The sequence below is a fragment of the Pleurodeles waltl genome, chromosome 10, assembly GCF_031143425.1.
Source record: "Pleurodeles waltl isolate 20211129_DDA chromosome 10, aPleWal1.hap1.20221129, whole genome shotgun sequence".
Classification (NCBI taxonomy): domain Eukaryota; kingdom Metazoa; phylum Chordata; class Amphibia; order Caudata; family Salamandridae; genus Pleurodeles; species Pleurodeles waltl.
In genome coordinates this window covers 487,122,820-487,138,873 of record NC_090449.1, presented here as the reverse complement: position 1 = coordinate 487,138,873, position 16,054 = coordinate 487,122,820, and the positions used below count along the sequence as shown (strand labels likewise).

General features: G+C 44.2%; 1 protein-coding gene across 1 annotated transcript in view; it reads left to right on the top strand.

Annotated features, from left to right (window-relative positions):
• Positions 1-16,054, top strand: part of LOC138261642 (clathrin coat assembly protein AP180-like) — a 349,054-nt gene that overhangs the window by 81,865 nt on the left and 251,135 nt on the right. The window contains exon 3 of the mRNA XM_069210792.1: positions 8,231-8,340. Within this exon, the coding sequence (XP_069066893.1) occupies positions 8,231-8,340 (110 nt within the window). The remainder of the gene's footprint in view (positions 1-8,230; positions 8,341-16,054) is intronic.

The following is a 16,054-nucleotide window of genomic DNA, read 5'->3' as shown; positions in this document are numbered from 1 at the left end:
CGTTATAAAAGTGGCATTTTCAAAACTGTAATATAAAATCCAACTTCACCATAAGTTAGGATTTTCCATTACAATTCCAAAAACATCCAACAGGAATGAGTTGCCTGTTCCCATTTGGAAGTTAAAGCTTATTACATGTTATGAGGTAACAACTGTGTTCTCATTTGGGAGAGGTAGACCTTGCAGTAGGGAAAAACAAATTTAAGAGGTTTTCTTTACCAGGGCATGTAAAACTAAAAATTACGAGCTCCACCTTTTTAAATACAGTTGTCCCTGACCTCTGGGTATCAAGGCCCATCCTTGGAGTTCCATATGTATTTAAAAGGAAGGTTTGGGCCTGGCAAAACAGACCTGAGACATGGTTCAAGTGCTACTTTAGAGGTTCATACAACCAGTGTGCCAGGCCTACTAGTAGCATTTAGTTTACAGGCCCTGGGCACAGGTGGTGCACTTTGCTAGGGACCTCAAGTCGATTAAATATGCTAATTGGATGTGTAGGAAGCTGGCTCTGTATATACTATATCAAAATGAGATATATTTTGCACAGGGTCCAGGGATTCCCGCAATAATGGAAAATACTAATGCTCTATTTGTGGTATTGTGATCAAGCAGTTAGGCTTATCAGAGGGTAGTGTTAAGTATTTGTTGTACACATGCAAGCAATAAGTAAAAACACACACTCAATGACTTAACTCCAGACGAGTAGGTTTTTATATAGAAAAACATTATTTGGGGTGGCTGGGTGCAGTGTGCAAACAGGATGTCGGGTTCTCAATAGAACTCTATGGAGGGACCTGGGGGGTCCTTTAGACGCTGCAGGCAGGTAACAGGGTGCTTCTCGGGCAAGCCACTGACTGGGCAAGGGTGAGGGCCGCCTGCTAGTTGTTGCTGCACTGGTGGTCAGTTTCTCTCGGGCCTGGGGGCTGTGGGTACAGTGCTTCTCCAGGTGATGGATATCTTTGTCCCGGGCAGTAGCGGTCAGGGCAGTCCTAGGGATTCCCTCTGCAGGCATCGTCGTGGGGGTTTGGAGAGGTCAGCCCAGGGTGGACACATAGTCAGAATCGCCTGGGGATCCTCTTTGGCTAGTTGGTTTCTCGGGACACATGCCGGGGACGTCGGGTGTAGAGTAGTTGGGGACTCACGCCTTTGGAGTGAGGTGGGAGTCCTTTAAAGATGGTTTCTTGGTCTTCTTGTTGGTCCGGTCCGCTGTCCATTGGAGTTTCTTGGTCCTCGGTGATGAAGGCAGTCCCCTGGAGGCTTTTCAGGAGTCGCTGGTCTTGCAAAACACGTTGCTTCTTCTTTTGCAGCTTGTTAAAGCAGGAGACGGGCTGGTAGGGCTGGGAACAAGTCAGTTGTTTCCTTCTCTTCTTTGTGGGCTTTTGGGCGCAGCAGTCCTTCTTTCTTGAGGTCGTCAGGAAATCTGAAGAACTGGGTTCAGGGTCACCCCTAAATACTAAATTTAGGGGTGTTTTTAGGGTCAGGGGGTAGTAGCCAATGGATACTGTTCCTGAGGGTGGCTACACCCTCCTTGTGCCCACTCCCTCTGGGGAGGGGGCCACATCCCTATCCCTATTGGTCCTAATCCTCCAAAGCAAGATGGAGGATTCCTCATGTAGGGGGTCACTTCAGCTCTGGACACATTAGGGGTAGTCCTGGCTGAAGGGATGACTCCTCCTTGTTTTTCTCATTATCCTTCTGGACTTGCCACCAAAAGTGGCGACTTGTCCGGTGGGGGGCGGGCAGCTCCACTGGCTGGCGTGCTTTGGGGCACTGTAGCACCAGGCTTGAGCCTTTGAGGCTCACTGCCAGGTGTTACAGCTCCTGCAGGAGGAGGTGTGAAGCACCTCCACCCAGGACAGGCTTTGTTTCTGACCACAGAGTGCACAAAGCCACTCACCCTATGTGGTCAGAAACTCGTCTAGAAGTAGCAGGCTGGCATAGACGTTACATAGCCTTACACTAGCAGTAGGGTTAACTTACAGGTGGCATCTCTAAGATGCCCTCTGTGTGCATTTTTCAATAAATCCCACTCTGGCATCAGTGTGGGTTTATTGTGCTGAGAAGTTTGATAACAAACCTCCCAGTATTCAGTGTAGCCATTATGGTGCTGTGGGGTTCGTAATGACACTCCCAGACCATATACTCAGTATGGCTACCCTGCACTTACAATGTCTAAGGAATTGACTTAGACACTGTAGGGGCATAGTGCTAATACAGCTATGCCCTCATCTGTGGTATAGTGCACCCTGCCTTAGGGCTATAAGGCCTGCTAGAGAGGTAACTTACCTATGCCACAGGCCGGGGTTGGTGGACATGGCTCTCTGAGGGGAGTGTCATGTCGACTTTGTCTTTTCTCCCCACTAGCACACCCAAGCTGCAAGGCAGTGTGCATGTACTGAGCTACGGGTCCCATTTGGTGGCATAATACATACTGCAGACGTTAGGGACCTTCCCTAGCCACAGGCCCTTGGTACAAGGGCTACCTTTTCACAAGGGACTTAACTGTGTTCCAGGGCTGTGCAAATTGTGGAACCAAAGGTACAGTTTTAGGGAAAGAACACAGACGCTGGGGCCTGGTTAGAAGGGTCCCAGCACACTTCCAATCAAAGCTGGCATCAACACTAAGCAAAAGGTGGGGGGTGACCATGCCAACAGTGGCATTTTCCTACAGGATGCAACACAGTGTTACCATGTTTTGAGCAGAGAGCACAAGCACATTAGCACTGGTTAGCAATGGTAAAGTGTACATATTCCTAAAGCAAGCAAAAATGATTCGGTCAAACTGGAGGTCTGAAGGCTAAAGGTTAGGAGGAAACCATGCCAAGGATGACAGGTCAAACAGGTACACAAAGCCCTTAGCTGCTTATTTACAGAATAGGGAACACCACCCTACCTTTTAAATCTCAGATCCTAAAGCTTTTATGGAAGGGGTAAAAAGAGTTATCCTGTGGGAGCCTAACCCCAGTAATTTCCTAAACCCCAGTAGCCTGCCTAGCACAGTGTTTACCTTGGGCAATTCGGCTCCAGGATTTCTCGTTGATCTAGCAGGAGGAAACACCCCTATCTTTCAGTCTATCAATTATTCCGCTGAGTAGAATCTGAAATTAGAAACAGAGACCACTCAAAATCATGAGTTCTAGGTCAGAATTGACTTTAAAAGATTCTATGCACCATATTAATTGAACGATACAGGAAAAAATGCATTGCTTGCCATAAAGGCTCAGATACAGTATACATAACTACAGTCTCATCATAAAAATCCTTAGTTCAGCAATTTATTGTCTCCAAATACTAGGTATGAAACTCATAAAGAGTACTGACATCATCCTAAGTGAGTAAAAGGAAGTCTCAAAATAACCAGACTGATTCTAAGGAGGAAAAGAAGATGCTGCCCCCAGTCCTTCAACTCCAGGAGCTTTTATGCACAATCTGAGTATAGCAGCTAGCAAAACCACAATTTCAGCATCTTATGATCATGGTTAGATTACATTGACAAATCAAAATCATCTTATTAATGAACCCATCTGAGGACAAACCCATTTCTTAAGGTAAGAGAAATCTTCTGCTTGCTTCCTCAGTCACTGCACTCCGGAGATTGACATCATAATATGAAACATTTCTCAAACAATAGCTCATATCCCAGTGAATATACCAGTGAGCTGGTTTAAAGAATTAGATGCGCTCCTCAGGGAGCTCCTATGGGACGGGAGCTGACAGCGAACATCTCTTAATCTCAGCTGCCCCACTGATGGAGGTGGATTAGGAGTACGGATTTTGAATTATATTACCTGTCGAGCCAGCTTCAGTGGGTAGCCAGATGGCCCGTGGGCGGGAATCGGTTATACTTGACCACAGACCGGGGCCATGTCAGAGTAGATCTGTTTCTAGAGCGGATGCTCAGCCCCCAGATCACCCTACCGGCACGAAATGCCATGCTGACAGTGGCCCTGTCCTGCTGGAGATGGTGCCTGAGATGTACGGGTGTGACTGTTGCCTACTCCCCTGAAATACAACTGACGGGGATATCCTTGGGGACATCGACTCACAATTTCTTGAGGAGCCAAATAAGGACCTGGATCTGGGCAGGGGTGATGACACTGGGGGATTGTTTCCGGGAAGGGGTCCTATGGCCATTCATGGATTTGGTTGAGGAGAGTGTAGTCCCAGGGGGGCAATTTCTCTTGTACCAGACGCTGACGCATGTTATAAGGGGACTCTGGCTTTCAGTGAACGCAAAACCAGAGGTGCATAAAATACTCCAACTCTTATTGACAATGGGAGAGGGTGCCGATTCAGTGACCAGGCTCTATAGAGCCCATAGCGAGATGACCCTGAAGTTTTTGCAGGCATTAAGAGTGAAATGGAAAGGGACACTGGGCAAGGAGATTATGGGCACAGGGTGGCAGAAAGTGCTGGCAAACCCTGTAGGGAATCGCATAACACACGTCTCCGCTACATCCAATATAATTATATACACAGAACATATCTCACTCCACATAGACTCAGGGTAATATATGGTGGCGAACCCAGGGAATTCCCCAGGTGCAATACTTTAGATTCAGATTTTGACCACATGACATGGGGGTGTCCTGGGATACAACGGTACTGGCAGGGGGCATTGGGAGCTTTGTGGAGGGTCCTAGACGAGCGGCTGGAGCTGGATCCTTCCCTCTGCCTACTGAGGCTATACTCCAGACCCACCTCTAGGAAGGTTGGCAGCAGGTTCTTGGACCTAGCCCTGGTGCTGCTCAGGTGTCAGATTGCCATGGCCTGGAAATCACCTACGGGCCCGGACCTGGTGGACTGGAGACAAGATGTATCAGTCTGGGCACAGGCTGAGCTGCTTACGCTGTGGAGAGAGGAGGCTCGGGGAGTGCATGCAAGTCCTATTGCTCCCTCGTGGGCCGGGGTGCTGGAGGCATGGGAGACACAGAGACGGGGGTAGGTGGGGACCTGGAAGCCGAGGAGGTTGTGCCTCGCTAGAAGTGGGCTCCATCCCTAAATTGATGGAATATAGGGGAAGTGATGTAACCCATGTCATTAAGCAGAGATCACTTGGTGTGCATTACTGGAGGTAGATGGACAGGTGCCACAGCTTTGACATCACGACATCTATACTGCCTCAACCAGTAAACCCTAGACAACATCTATAGCCAGTCGGGGGGAACTGTACTCCTCTACTGGGGAGAAAGAGGGGTCTCTGTAAGGATACTGATCTCCCAACTCAGATATCCCGGCTAGTCTTGAATACCTCATTTACACCACAGCATGGAACAGCCTCTCCAGCGCATTGTTGAATGTTGCCTTTTGTTGTGTTAATGGTGTGAATGGTAATATTAAGGATGATAGCGCATGACTACTAACTAAAGTGGGGTAGTTGTTGCAAGACTATGCGAATGAAGATTTATATACTGAATATACTGGATGCCATCAGTAAACCCAGAGGGGTCGCGATAGAACTGTAATAACATTGATCGGGACCAGCTGAAATGTCGGAACTTTCGCATTTACCATGCAACAGGAGATACTACTCCAATCCAAGAGTTGTACATAATTTGCAAAATACCAAGAAACGAAGTTTGAAAAAAAACCTCATAGAATTATGTACTTCTGAACACCTGCATCAGAATTTCCAGCAGAAAACCTTCAGTATGATTTATCATGTACACCTTAAAAGTTTAATTCACAATACATGTTTCTAATACATTGTCCTTTTGTGTCCTAGCATTCTGTGCTCCATGGAAACTGTGGAAAAACTTGCAGTGGGCCACTGATTGGTAGGGGCGATGAGCAGGACATCGGAAACTGCAACCATATTAAATGAATGGTATCTCACATGAAAATGTGGCATAAGTACACAACATTAATAATCACACTTCTAAGCAAAGTAATAAAATCATTTTAAGTGCAGCATCATTAGTTCATCAGTTACAACCAGATATGTCATGAAAATCATTAATTTGCACAAATATGTTGCACCTGAAATTGCACATTAAAAAAAAAACTTGTACCACCTCACTAGGAACACACCACTGCCCCCTTCATGGGACCTGAAATTTAAACTCACTCAGCTTATAAGAGCCCCATTTGAGACACTACACACTTCCACTATAGTTCCTCTCCTGGAAAGTGGAGTCCCCATTGTGATCACTTCCCTCCATAGTATATGTGAACTTTAAACTCTAAGAATTGAGGGGTCATTTATCCAAGTGCATAAAGACTGGCTTATCCTCATAACACACTGTTGTTTTCTGTCAAATTCTATCTCACCTAATCAAACTATTGATTAACTCTTTTTTTCCAACAATGGTCAGTTAAAGAACCAGCTTTACACACTTTTGTCGTTAAAAGAGCCCTTATGTAGTACATTGTTCTTTCCAAATCTATTTGGATACCAAAACGCTCTTTGCCCCTGTTCACCAACCTCAGTTTTGGAAAACCAGTTTCGAAGACCAGCCTTTTCATGTAGATTGTCGAATACATTCAGATATGTTAAGCCAGCACTCTTTGCCTAGGACAGAGACTGCTTGCAGGAAGGAAGCCACACCGGCTTTCCTAAGCAACACATCGCTCTCAGCCATCTGTAAAGTTACAACATGATCTGCTTTTCGCACATTCAGTAAGAATTACAGTTGGGACATTCATGCCCGAAGGGTAGCCCAAATTGCACATAGTGTAACTTCTAATTTTGTTCTGAACATCTTTCATTACCTCTTTAGGGAAATGGGTACTATTTTTCAGTCTGTTCTGAGCATGAGATATACAACCGCACATGCAGCAAACGAGAAACATTGCTTACCTGTAAAATCTGGTTTCCTGCTTGTGGAGCTCTAGGTTCATGTGCTCTCCCATATTCCTGGATGTAAGCTTTCAATAGGACTTTTGACTTTACAGCTTTGCATCTCTACGCTCACTTGTTCTCACCAGCAGTATATAACAATCTATGACAGTATATGTTCTGGTGCATTGTGAGCTTCTAGGGAGGTGGTATGGGTCACCTTGAAACAGAAACCTCTTCTTCAAGGACAAACAACTTGCAACTTCCACACCAACAGTCCAAGGCAAGTGTGCGCTCAGCATGTTATCTACACCACTACAAGCTATTGTTCCAGGTAAGTGGTATTTTCCATACATAGGTTTCTTTCCAAACCAAGTTTTTAGGAAAGATTTTGAATATTTTTCCACTGCAAGAAAGCTCAAATATCTACCTAGGAAATCACTGTTACATTGTGCGATGGGTTGGAAGGGATTTACTACTGAGATTCATGTAACATTTTTATCAGTTAGATGAATTACGATAAATACGTTTTAGGGCCCATGCTGCCTGAATAGTTTTTAATCAACTCAAAATTGCCACCATATATTTCAATGAACACAATTAACATATTTGCAAAGTTAACATACTTTGTATGACCTGCTTCGTTCCGGTTGCCTTCTGAGATTTTCTTTAATACTTTGCAGTCTGACTCGATTGTTCATGCTTCAGCCATGGGAAATCAAAACGGGGTGTTCACTTGTTGTAGGCCTTTTCAACTCTTGAGCAATAGACTGCAAGGGAAAGATTGAGAGAGCTCACAGGAAGACTAGGAGAGAGCAAGGGGAAGCAGATAAATGTGTTGGCCATACCTTTGCTTTATCCGTTCTGCTGAAACCGTCCGTTTTAAGATACCACCCGTTACCGAAGGGGAGACAACTATTTGAATGCTCTCTGCCAGATAATTCTCTTTAGTTTTGATTGATTGATCGATTAATTGAACTCTCGTTGGTAAAACGCCACCATTGAGAAATAAATTCACACCGGCCGGAGCTGCATTCCCATTGGGATGTCAATGTAGGAAAGTTGGGTATTCAAAAGTGTTGGAAGCTTACAATGTAAATGGGTTGAGGTCTGAGGTAGTCTGAAGTGCCAGAATCAAAAATGGCACCCCGCTACCTGGAGTGTTTAATAGGAGTTGCAAAAACACAGTATATTTTGAAAATACGCAGCAGGCACCCTAGACAGTTTGAAAATGAACGTATGACTGCCAGGTCATTCAGCTGTCACACTTTCATATTCAGTCGGTGATTTACTGCTGTTTGTAATTTTTTTGTCAGGACTTTAAGAAGCAAAAAATGTGAGCTAACGTGGCTGTACTATGATACAAAGTGTCTTTCGCATTTATTTTTCATATTTTTCACGTAGTTTTTCTTCTATTTTTCCATTTAACCATTTGCTATTTGTATTCATTAGGCTGCTCCAGCTACAACAGTTACGTCACCCAGTACAACCCCAGCAAAATCGGTTACTACATCGCCACCTATTGACCTTTTTGCAACGTCGTGCACAACAGGTGCAGCAAGGTGAGTTCTTGCATAGCATGAACTCCTTGAATTAGAACTAAAAACGTTAGTTTATTAGGGACTGTTATGGTGCTTTCTGTTTAAATTATGCAGTACTTACGTTTTAGACCATGCAAACAGATAGGTGTACCTGTGTTCTGTTAATGGCTTATTGTGTTTTGTGCAAAATACACAACGGGGGCTTTGGTTAGCTGTATGCTCATGATTGGGCGACTTTCTTGTCTTTCCTACTTAACCAGTTCCTCATTTAATGGGTTTACTCCCTATTCTTGTTTGTCCCACCCAAGTAGCGTTTCAGTCTCAGTGTGTTCTAATTTGAAGGCACATATCTTTCCACTGCTGATGTTACACTTTGCATTGCATATGAGTTTTCTCTCTCCCTCTCTGTCTATTCTCGGCTCTCCTCCCCAGCCTATTTTATTGAAATCCATCTCCTCCATTCCCCCGACATACTATCAGCACCAGCATGCCCCCCAGGCCAGGGCATGCTCTGAGGGCCGGCTGCTGCTGTATCGACAAGCGGCTATTGTAAATCATTAACCATTCCAAGGTTGTTTCCCCTACATAGGCACGCATGCCAGGAGGGCATCTTTGAGGCTTTCTATACTTTAAGAATATTTAGATGCTAACACGTCTGTTTCTAGGTCAACATACCAATTGGCTGAGGTAGGCCTTGCAAACTATGGCTGCATCTACTGGTCAATGAATTTGGCCCTGTTGATACTTTTTTTTAACCGACAATGAGTTTAGTAAGCTCCCATAAATGCTGCTTCATTGCTCCAGAATGCTTGCTCTGCTGTCTTTGATCAGTACATTAAGTTGTTCCTTTGCATTATGCTTTGTAGTGCAGTATTATCTTCATTTTTGCTTCAGTCTCACTTAGCGTACCTTAGCATACTACATTGTAATTTTTGCTATTAATCCTCCTCAATAATTCTTATAATTGTTTAAATATACATATTGCTAAAGTGGCCAGGTACAGTGCTGCACAGAAGACTGATATAGTTGGCCATATTCTAAATAACCCTTTCCATCCCCCTGGTAGCCCTACAGTGCCTGCTTGAACAGTAGGCATGTGCATTTGTCTGCACTTGAAGGGATTGGGGTGAAAGGGGCAAGATCTTAACTGGTACTCCTGCCTATACAAACAGAACCAATTTTATTCACATGGACACCAGCAAGAACCAAAAGATCCTTATCACCAAGCTGAATTCCCTAGGATTGCTTCTTGTCCTTGGGGCTCTACTCTCTGATGACCACACTAAAATTGACCAATATGCTGACATGACACAACTATACTTGAAACATTTCACCAGTATAGACATAAAGAGGTCGATTATGACTTTGGCAGACGGAAAAGCCCGTGCACCGAAGTTCCGACGGGTAGGTTTCTGCCAGTGCAGCTGCCTCCCCGTCTGCCCCATTATGAGTTTTCCGCTGGGTCAGCGGGCTGAAACAGTGTTTTGGCCGCTGGCCCAGCAGGAAATGGCCTACAGCATTGTCGCTAGCTCCTAATAGAGCCGGTAGCAATGCTGTAGTGCGTAGGGTGCAGCAGCACCTGTTGCAAAGTTCACTGTCTTCAAGGAAAACAGTAAACTTTGCGATGGGACTGGCCAGCGGGGCCCCTGCGCCACCCATGCTAAGTGTATGGGCAGTGCAGGGTCCCCCTGTACCCTGTCTCCACCAGCAGTTTCATGGTGGTGCTACAGCCATGAAACCACTGGCGGAAAGCTGCCCTGCTGGGTTAGGACCACTAGCACTTCCAGTCTGTCCTGTAGCAGTAAAGGGGAGGTGCTATCAGCCGAACTGGGGCGCTACCGCTCCGGTCATAATGTGACGGTTGGACCGCTACGTTGGCGACGGCCTGACCCCCGTTGTGACAGGTCGTAATGAGGGGCCACAATGCCATGCCTTCACCTCATTCAGCTTCCTGAAGCTTAACACCACCAAAATGGAATTCCTGTTATTTGCTAAGAACAGCAAGCAACAAGTATTTCAAACCTGGCTTAATGACCTTAACCTTAAAGGCTTCAAACCCCAATTTTCACTAATTAAGAAGGCACTTTTATTTGCCAAGGACACAAACTTTGCTTATAGGGAACATATTGATAAGAAAACAGAGTACTGTATCCAACTATTGCTACTAAATTAAGTGAAACCATTCGTCCTAGAAAGCAACTTCAGGACTGCTGTCCAAGCCCTCATTCTCTTGCATTTGTGTGGTGACAGTGCCATGCACCATGCGCCTTGGCCTCCCAGACTCCATATTGGAAAAAACACAGATCAGCAGGTTTTCTGCATCTATACACCCAGGTTCTGGAACAACATCCATGTATCCATCAGGACCAACAATCCCTGCTCCAACCTAGAAAAGAGCTGAAAATTCACGTCTTTAAAGAACATTACATTATGATGCAGTAACTGTCCACTTCTGTACCCAGGACCCAATTACCTCTTTAATCCTCTGTTGACTGTATTTTTGCCTTTGGTCCTCTACAGCACTAAGTTGCCTTTTTGTCATATTACATATAAACATAAATACATACATATTCAGGAACTCTACATTTGGAAGGGTGTATCTGACAACAGCTCAACAGTACAGAATACAAAACCTTTCTAAGAGAAAAAACGAATGTATTGTGTCAGGTTTGTGCATGCACAGATACCTTACTAGTGTATTCTATGGACACTTCAATTTTGCTCACATAACTCTTTTTCGGTGCCAATGTTTACACATATTTTGCTACCACACTGCCCACTTGTTTTTTAAGGTGTCGTTCTCTGGCGATGAATATGGGTACCCTTGAAGGAAACTGACTAAGCTTGTTGATAAAATTGGAACACATGACATTTTTAGATATAGTTTGAATTCTCACAAGGGTGGGAAACTGATGGCACAGATTTGTGGGCAACACAGTCAAGGAGACTCCGTTCATTGCCTGGAAGGCGGGGCTTTATTCATATCAAGTCTTTTAGTATGCAGTATTCAAATTAAATGCCTTTTTAGGTTTTGGAGTGAGCATAAATATTGGTTCCTTAGCTGGCTATGCTATCGGACTCAATCTGCATTTCACGGATGGGGGCCAACAAGACCGCAAGGGCAGGGGTTGCTTGTGTTCCCATAGAAAGAGGGATTGTCGCATAGTAGGAATGGTTGAGTTGTGTCCTACTGGACCTAGACCAATTTCATAATGTTTGGTCCCTCTCTGTAGTGACACAATGAACAAGAAATTGAATGAAAAGGTCTACAGACTAAATACAAGTGACTGAGATTAATTCAGGAATTTATGAAGCAATTAATTGATATTGTGCTTTATCCTTTCTACTTCTCCATTGACACTAGATCTGGTGAGGGTAAATGTCTAGGTTCTACAGATTGTTGTGGAATTCTCATGACTTGAAGGGTGAATCGTTTACAGTTTTGAATACCTTGTGGAAACACGTGTGCTCAACAGCTTTTCCAGTGTGTAGAGAACAACCGCTGATGCTGTTGAGTGAATTAGCTTAACCTCTAGATCCTGCGAGAATTAATTCATCGTGATCAAGAGACTGATTCCATTCGAGGTGTGTCAAAAATCAGTTCTATAACCTTTTCCCATGGTTCTATGCTGTGTTCATCTGTGATGATGGTGCTAATTGGTTACAATAATTAGTTACCTGAGAAATGAGACATGAGAAAATGTTATCCAGCTGGGCATGTACCCCGAGAACCAGACCTTTTTTAGATGTGACTTCTCTCAGGCAATATTCACAACTTGTAGGCAGTCAAGCTGCGCAGGTGTCAAAAATACTGTCAGTCCTGAGTCCTTATACACATGGTGTCATTGTTCACTAGCCCCACATAATTCTTGTTCCTCCTTGTTACTTTGCTCAGTTGCTACTGCTGGTCTGTGGTAGTTGTACAGATAATCACCTAATTCTCAGCTTTCGACTGCTACTCAGCCATGACCCTGGTGCTGGTGCTTACCTTTTCAATTGATGGAGAACAATAGGGAAGAGATTCCTGGAGTAGTCAGTTATTGCCAAACGAGGATGTCTATTTACAAGCAGCTGAAAATAACACTCCCACAAATTTACTCTGACTTTTTTTTATCAGTCTGCCAGTAGCCCTGATCATTGCATGTCAATGTTTTATTAATATCTGTAAACCTTCCTTTCTCAATATTCTGGAGGTTTGTAGACTGATGTAAAACAGAAGCTGTTTTGTCACTTGCTGAAAAATGCATAGTGTGATGTCTTACTTTTACTTTTCATATTTTAGTTCTTGTCCACCCTGTCCTGTATTTCAAATGTTGTGTAAAGGCTAGGACTGTCATTTCTGGGGTTTTGCAACATGTCTGCCTTCAATGTCAGGAACCTTAGCATGGATAGCCATGGAATTGTCTTTAGGTGAGACTCTAAGCTCACTCTTCACATTCAAATCTTCAGGAGTAGTTCAGACTTATTGAGAGATTACCCTAGTCGTCCTGGAGTGCCTCAGTGCCAACCAGACATGTGGGCTGTGTTTTCTTGGATGACCAGTTATGGCTATGCTGCCATCCTGGAGATGGAGACTTTTTAATGTTCACTTAATCTTCCTCCCATGGTAGTAATAAACATGCTCTAAATAGAGGAAGAGAAAGAATGGGTCATAGAGATCAGAATTAAAATGTGAAATATAATTTTATCAGCACACCACTTGAAAAATAAGTGCTAACATCTGTGGCTATGCACACTTTTTAACATCACACATTCTAGCAGCACTTTCCTGTTTGTAAACCACAGAGAAAAACAGATTACTTTTCCATTTAAATGAGGATGGACCATTACTTCTTACTCCAGAAGAGCACAAACCATATACTAAAAACAGGGAATGCGAGAATCTGACCCCCTCCTAGGTAAGTGGAGTGTGTAGAGGAGTGCTGGGGGTATGAGGAAAGCACAAAGGTAAGTACCACAACACCCACCAGTGACCCTTAAGATAGGAGTAAATTACTAGAATTTCCCCAAAACTCCCACTCCGAAGAAAAGAAGAGAATTGCAAAACCCAGAGGGGAACTCCTGAAGAGGAAGGCCTGTGGAAAGAGGGGACCAAGTCCAGAAGACACAGCCGAGTTCAGTGGGGGGCAGGAGTTCCTACCCACCAGGCTGAGGAAGCAGAAGTTGGTCGACGGTGAGGAAGAAAAGTCAGCACTGCAGCCCTGGAGTTGAGTCGACTTCCTGGAGGATGCAAGTGATGTCCCACGCCAGAAGGAAGTTTGCAGTTGGGTGTGCATGTCCGGATTCCAACAACAAGCCTTTGAACAGGCAAAATGTGCGGTTGGCGGAAAGTGGTGCTGCTGGGGTCCAGCAAGGCCCAGGATGACTCAACCCAGGAGGTGGACCCAGAGGGGGCCCTCAGAAGTACCCACAGGACGGGACACACAAGTTGCAAATGGAGCCCACGCAGCGCTACAAAAAGGGATCCCACGCCGCAGGAGAGCCAATCACTGAGCTGTGAATCACAGGAAGGAGTGCTGGGGGCTGGGCTACACGATGCCTGAAGACCCCTTGGAGGAAGTACCAACAAGCCTTGCCAGCTGCAAAAGATGCAGTGCACAGGGGTACTGTCCTGTGTGGGAAGGCAAGGGCTAACAGTAGGACAGATGGTAGAGAGAACTGAAGGCACCACTTCTGACCACCACCTGTGATGTAGAATCCACGCAGTTCAGCAGGAGAGGGGATCCATGCAGCCGGTCGTCGTTGCTGTTGGCCCCTGCAGATGCGAGGGGTGGGTGTCTTAGTCATTCCAAGGGAGATTCCTTCTTCTTTCCTGTGCAGACTGAAGGCGGGCAGTCCTTCGAGGATGGACGACTGGGGAAATGTTGCAGAAGCTGGAAGGAGCAGTGTAAACAATGTTGCAAGCAAAGTCTTCGTTGCATATTGTCAGGTCCTGAAGAGTTCAAATGCAGTTTCGTTGGTCAGGAGTTGAAGTGGAGGTTCCAGAGGAGTCCTGCTGGAATCTTGCAAGCCAAATCTGAGGAACCACCCAAAAGACAGACCCTAAATAGGGAGATTGGTCACCCAGCTGGGTGGCCACCTATCACGGACGGGGCTCTGACATCACCTGTCTGTTCTGGCCACTCAGATGCTCCCAGAGTTCCCCGCCAACCTAGGATTCAAGATGGTAAAACCAGCAGATATAGATAAATTGGAAAAATAAATAGATAGTGTTTCTCAAAAAGATCTGATTAAAAAGAACTATGAGATCTTAGACAGAATAGTGGAGGATTACCAAATCTGTTTACGTGACAAGAAATTACGTAAAGTTAAGAGATGACCTGGACTATAAATTAGGCAGGGTTTATACCTTTGCCTGTAAATATAATGTGAAGGCGCCAGACACAGGTGAGGATCTAAGTGATACTGATCTGTCCAATGGGAGTTCTGTAACTGCATTGAATAGTATGACATCAAATGAAACTGGTTAATCTAAATCTACTCTTCAGGGCACATCTAATTTTTTAGTGGAAATGAAAAGGTTATGGTAGGAACAAAACTGATCTGAAAAAAACAAAGACCAAAAGGGGTGGGAAGCGATGGAAACAAAGGACTAGAAAAACAGGGATCAGAACACGGTCCAAAAAAAACTAGTTTCCACAAAACCCCATGAAGAAGTCATAAATGGGGGTGAGTTGGTTATTGTAAACCTGTCTGACTGCCCTCTTAAAATAGAATCTGATGTACTTAGTAAAGGTCTGTGGTTCTGTCCCACCTAATGAATGGTCGGGTTAATGTCTTTGTAGATCTGTTCAAATTTACATGTCCGCTTAAATTGAAAGATTATTTTAATTCCTCACAAGGAATGATTACTCCTAAGACAGTGCCAGATAAGATATTTACTGAGGATTCACAGGCATCTACACATCTTGTCTCAAATCTATATGATTTACAACTTATGATGTCTTTGCAGGATAAGGAAATGGACATTGAGGACCTAAGGTCACATCTAGGTATTAAGGAAAATTTGGACGTGAACAGTGGATTGAAATCATGCTCTAAATACATACCTGCTAGAACCCATCATAACATTGATCTCTTTACCAGTTAGGTCACAAAAGATTTATATAAATGTTTTGACAAAAGGGCAGATAAGTGGCATAAAAGTGGTAATCTAACTGTATTGGAAAAAAAGGCCCTTGCGCCTCTAAGATCTGATCACACAATAGTGATCCGCAAAGCGGATAAAGGAGCAAATGTGGTCATAATGAAAAAAGGTGACTACATTGGGGAAATTGAAAGACAACTGGCTTATAACAGGAGTTCTCTTTTTGATCACAACGATCTTGGAGATCTAAGAAGATGTTTCACGGCTGACTCCAAGGGTATGAGGAAATACATAAGATAACAAGCCAGTCAGATATGGATTAGCCCTGAAGAAGTCCTATGTTGAAGGACGAAACATGTTGGCTGTTGTCACCACAATTTTATGTTATTGAGAAAAAGAGGAAGAAAATAAAGAGAAGATTTATCACACTTTTACTTCAAAGGAATTGGACTCTTCAATATAAAATTTGTTTATTTGAAAAAGTGGTGCACCACCATTATGTTTTTTGAATGTTTTTTCCTTTTTTCATAAAAAAGGTTACACCTTAGCAGCAGGTATTTGGTTGAGGTGCATACAGAGAACAATATAATATCTTGCCCAGGACCTAACTGGGGATATGTAGGGATAGGTGCACATTTTATGAGTCTG